At 36.1% G+C, this 4,805-nt stretch overlaps 1 protein-coding gene across 1 annotated transcript; it reads left to right on the forward strand.

Annotated features, from left to right (window-relative positions):
* Window positions 1–405: 405 nt before the first annotated feature.
* LOC111906252 (protein disulfide isomerase-like 1-4) lies at window positions 406–3,979 on the forward strand. Its single transcript, XM_023902013.3, has 12 exons — window positions 406–1,006; window positions 1,370–1,499; window positions 1,669–1,834; window positions 1,912–2,030; window positions 2,152–2,232; window positions 2,346–2,432; window positions 2,527–2,601; window positions 2,710–2,778; window positions 3,042–3,122; window positions 3,217–3,351; window positions 3,446–3,502; window positions 3,601–3,979. Exons 1-12 carry the CDS (start codon window positions 468–470, stop codon window positions 3,799–3,801), a joined length of 1,740 nt encoding a protein of 579 aa, XP_023757781.1. The 5' UTR covers window positions 406–467; the 3' UTR covers window positions 3,802–3,979.
* The last annotated feature ends 826 nt before the right edge of the window (window positions 3,980–4,805 follow it).

Here is a 4,805-nt window from a genome sequence, read left to right on the forward strand (position 1 = left end):
TTAATAAATTTTAAGTGTTGATTTATTTAATTAGTTCAATTCCATATTCTCGTTATAGCTATTCGTTATTAAGCTTGTCTTTCTATCATATTGTTTGAATATAATTAATATTTTTGGTAAAATTCTCATATTTATTTAATACGATGTATATTTCAAATAATTGGTTGTTGCACGTTATGCATCTTTCTGGTTTATGTTACTAGCGATTTGTACATGCACGTGATATTACAACACATTATCAAATGTTTTACCAAATACTTTCTAACAAGGGACATGAAGTTGGCCTTAAATAAGGAAGGAATGTTAAGTTTGGGTGTCAACTGATATTTCTTAAAATTAATAGGCTGAAATGAATTTTTGAAAAAACTATCGAAGGGCTAGATGTACACATATTCACATCAAATTCACAAGCTACACCACTTTCTTCTACCCTCTCTCTGTGTGTTTTCAAGGTCTCAACGGCTACCATGGCTGCTACGAGATCACTTCTTCTTTCTTTGTCAATTCTACTTCTACTTTGCTTCAACGCTTCTTGCAAAGATACCCATGATCTTGATGAAGAAGATCTTAGTTTCCTCGAGGAAGACGAGCACGACGCCGCCGAATCATCCCATCACGGTTACGAGGACCATGATTTCGAGAACTATGATGATTTGGATGATTTCGGAGACGGGGAGGGAGAATACCCAGATTCAGAATCGGCTCCCGAAGCTGAGATCGACGAGAGTGATGTAGTTGTGCTAAATGGGTCAAATTTCAGTGATTTCTTGGAGAAAAATAGGTATGCCATGGTGGAGTTTTACGTGCCGTGGTGTGGGCATTGCCAAGCTCTGAAACCGGAGTATGCGGCGGCGGCGACGGAGTTGAAGGCGGATGAGGTAGCGCTGGCGAAGATGGACGCTGGAGAGGAGACTGAACTGGCCCAAAAGTACAATGTTGAAGGGTATCCTACAGTGTTATTCTTTATTGACGGTGTTCATAAGCCTTACAACGGTGCGAGGAACAAGTTAGTCTCTCTCTCTATCTCTCTCGTAGTGAATTGATTTTATCTTCTTGATAAATTATAGCCTGTAGCTTTGATTCTGCTGTGAAGAACAGTCAATTCATTTGTGACTTCTATTTGTGATCTAATCTGGAGTTCCATTTCTGCCTAACTTGATAAACGGAAATTAGAAGAGGGGTAAATCTGTGATCAATTAGCACCAACGGAAATGCAATTGGTACATCTAGCATCCTTTGTATCCATTGAGCAAAGAGGGATTGTAATTTTGGGTTAATATAAGATATCTATCAAGAAATAAATATAGAATTTTTGAAATAATTGCTCTTTTGTGTTTTTTTTTTTTTTTCTTTCTTTCTTTCTTCATAGGGATGCTATTGTGACTTGGGTGAAGAAGAAGATTGGTCCTGGTCTACACAATTTGACCACAACCGAGGAAGCTGAAGGCGTATTAACCAGCGAATCACCAGTAGTTGTGGCCTTTGTGGAAAATTTGGTGGTATATCTTCTTTTACACGTGAAATTTTCCACTTAAATTTTCAATTATTAGCGAGTTTAAAACATTGCACCTTCAATCTTAAAGTAAATGCAACATTAAAGGGTTCGACTTTGTGTCAAATATCCACAAATGTAACATTACATCATGATTTTTTTTTGTTTTTGTGTAGGGTCCAGATAGTGAAGAACTTGCTGCAGCTTCAAAACAAGAAGATGAAGTAAGCTTCTACCAAACATCCAGTGCTGATGTGGCAAAGCTTTTTCATATTGACCCAAAAGGGAAACGACCAGCTTTGGTATTGGTAAAGAAGGAAGACGAGAAAGTTAGCCACTTTGGTTCGTTTTCTTTACCATTTTTTCTTCTTCAAGTCGCTAAACTTCATGCAAAATCTTAACCAATATGTAAACTACAGGGGGTCAGTTTGTAAATTCAGCAATAACAGAGTTTGTCTCAAAGAACAAGCTCCCTCTTGTGATTTACTTCACTCGTGCAAGTTCTTCACAAGTATTTGAGAACCCAATCAAGAATCAGGTAGAATTTTTTGCTTAATCAGCAATACTATTTATGATTATATTCATAACCTTTTATGTGATTATTGATTCTAACAAAAGGGTGCTTAAATTTGTTTGTTTTAAATCTTGCTCTTTGACAGGTGATTCTTTTTACTACTTTGAATGAAACCGAGAAGTACCTTCCTATATTCCAAGAAGCAGCAAAATATTTTATGGGAAAGGTTAGTATAATGTTTATAGTCTCTCATTTAATCACATGGACTTGTAGCTTCGATACTATAATGTTTTTCATTTTTGTTCAAATCTTACATTTATTCTTCGGTTGTTTACACAGGCTCTTTTTGTATACGTTCCAATGGACGAAGAAGATGCTGGTAAACCAGTTGCAGAATACTTTGGCATTGAAGGAAGTGCTCCAAAAGTGAGTATCATCATCATCATCATCATCATCATCATGCATTCTCCACCTCACTTCCTTTAGAACATGATCATGTCATGACATCATTTTTATTCAGGTTATAGCATTCACTGGAAATGAAGATTCCAGGAAGTTCTTTTTGGAAGGAGAATTGACCTTGAACAACATCAAGGTTTGCACTTTGCAACATAACATTTGATCATGTTGTTATTGATTTTTATATAAATTAGAAAAACAAATGAAAGATAACAAACACTGCTTGCTATGTGTTTTCTTATAGTCATTTGGTGAAAATTTCCTAGAAGACAACCTCAAGCCCTTCTACAAGTCTGATCCAATCCCCGAGACTGTGAGTATTTCTATCTGTATGGATAAAATTTTGTGATGTTTAAAAGATAATTGAAAATGACAACATACTTGGTGAAATAAAAGTTAAAAAAAATGGAGGGCCAATTTGTAAGAAAGTTAGGACTTAATAAGGAAAGCTCAATTTCTCAAACTTTCTTCATTAATTTGTTCTTTCTGCATCAAGTAAAAAGGAAACATCCGTTTGTAGCTTACCAGATTAAGTCATGTTCTTAATTGTAACTTTCTTTATTTTGTTTGTTTCAGAATGATGAGGATGTAAAAATAGTTGTTGGTAATAACTTTGATGAAATAGTTTTGGACGAGTCAAAGGATGTTCTTCTAGAGGTACGTTTTTTTTGGTCAAACCATTAAAAAGATTAAAAAAAAATAATGATTATGATTATGATGAAATAATTTACATTTTTTTTTGGCATATTAGATATACGCGTCATGGTGTGGCCATTGCCAAGCACTCGAACCAACTTACAATAAACTCGCAAAACATCTTAGAGGGATTGATTCCCTTGTTATAGCCAAAATGGATGGCACCACAAATGAACACCCTCGTGCCAAGGTACTTTTAATGGAATTGGAATTCGTGATTCCATTCCGTAGTATTTCAGGATTTTTACGTTCTTGATGTTTTACACTTTTTTGTCCTTTTCCAGTCTGATGGATTCCCGACACTACTTTTCTTCCCCGCTGGCAATAAGAGTTTTGACCCGGTAAGTACCCGTTAAACAAGTAACAAAATCCACCATTTTTTTAAAAACTTTTTTTTTTCCCTACTCATTCATTAAAATTTATAACTTGGGTTTTGCAGATCACAGTTGATACAGATAGAACAGTGAAAGCCTTCTACAAGTTTCTCAAGCAACACGCGGCTATCCCATTCAAGCTCCAGAAACCTGAGTCGACTCAGAAACCCCAAACCGAGTCCACTCAGAAACTCGAAACTGAGTCAACTCAGAAACCCGAGTCAACACAGGAAAGCAGCAATCAAGATCTGAAGGATGAATTATGATTTATGAGGTTTTCCATAACTTCTAACTTCAAAAATTAGCATATGTTGCTCTACCAAAATCGAATAATGTAGTGGTCAAAGCCCGAAAGTCAAATTTTCAGTTTTTTTTACTACGTTTGACTTGTGTAAAATGTCAAAGCTTTATAGGATATTTATATTTATATATGATCTTTCTGCCTGTCGACATATAAACATTGTATTATGTTTTTGTTGTTATGTGTTGTTTGACGGGTTATCCAATTCATACTATTTACCTGTCATTTTGTTTTCTTGTCGCCAAAACCATAGTTTTTATCACATCTTTTTTTATATAAAAAACACGTTTAAGATGAATTTTGTAACACTACATTGACATACAACAATGGCAAAACAATTTCAAGCATTTCCCCTTTTCATTCTAGTTCTTTTTGCTTCTGCGAGAACACTCCAGGCCATAGCACCTGCATCTGCACCCTCTCCAATTCCATACTGGTTGCGGTTTGCACCTGGTTCGGCTCCTTCACAAGGACCAGTACCAATCCCACCACCAGTCATTCCACCACCTTCGACTGGCGGAGGCGGAGGCGGTGGTGTGCCGACAAAGGATAGTGGTGGAGGGTCTTCTGGACTGAGCGGGGGACAGAAGGCGGGGATAACTCTTGGGGTTTTGGCCGGTGCTGGTTTAATTGGGTTTGCTACTGTTGTGTACATGAAACGCCGGAGTAATATCCAGCGAGCACGTTTTGGGGCATCGGCTAGAAGATCTCAATTATGAGTCGCTATAAGTTCCCAGATTTGTTTCGTCATGTGGGTTTAAGTGATCAGTTTGTTTTGTTTAATTATTTTTTCTTTCGATTTTTTTTTTTGTTTTGTTTTTATACTGGAAAAAAATGATAATTATGGGGATGCATTTGACTTTTATTTATAACCACGGGTGGTACGATTAAAATTTTTATAATGACAACAAAAATTATTAACTATCAAAAAAACATTGGACATGATTATGGGTTATAATGTCTTTAATA

Source organism: Lactuca sativa, chromosome 2 (assembly GCF_002870075.4).
Source record: "Lactuca sativa cultivar Salinas chromosome 2, Lsat_Salinas_v11, whole genome shotgun sequence".
NCBI classification, from domain to species: Eukaryota; Viridiplantae; Streptophyta; class Magnoliopsida; order Asterales; family Asteraceae; genus Lactuca; species Lactuca sativa.

Bases quoted from the DNA above. Each gene is read 5' to 3' on its own strand.
- LOC111906252 (XM_023902013.3), top strand. From the start codon at position 468: ATGGCTGCTACGAGATCACTTCTTCTTTCTTTGTCAATTCTACTTCTA. The intron at 1,500-1,668 runs GTATATCTTCTT...GTTTTTGTGTAG, and splicing joins CCTTTGTGGAAAATTTGGTG to GGTCCAGATAGTGAAGAACT. The intron at 2,031-2,151 runs GTAGAATTTTTT...GCTCTTTGACAG, and splicing joins AGAACCCAATCAAGAATCAG to GTGATTCTTTTTACTACTTT.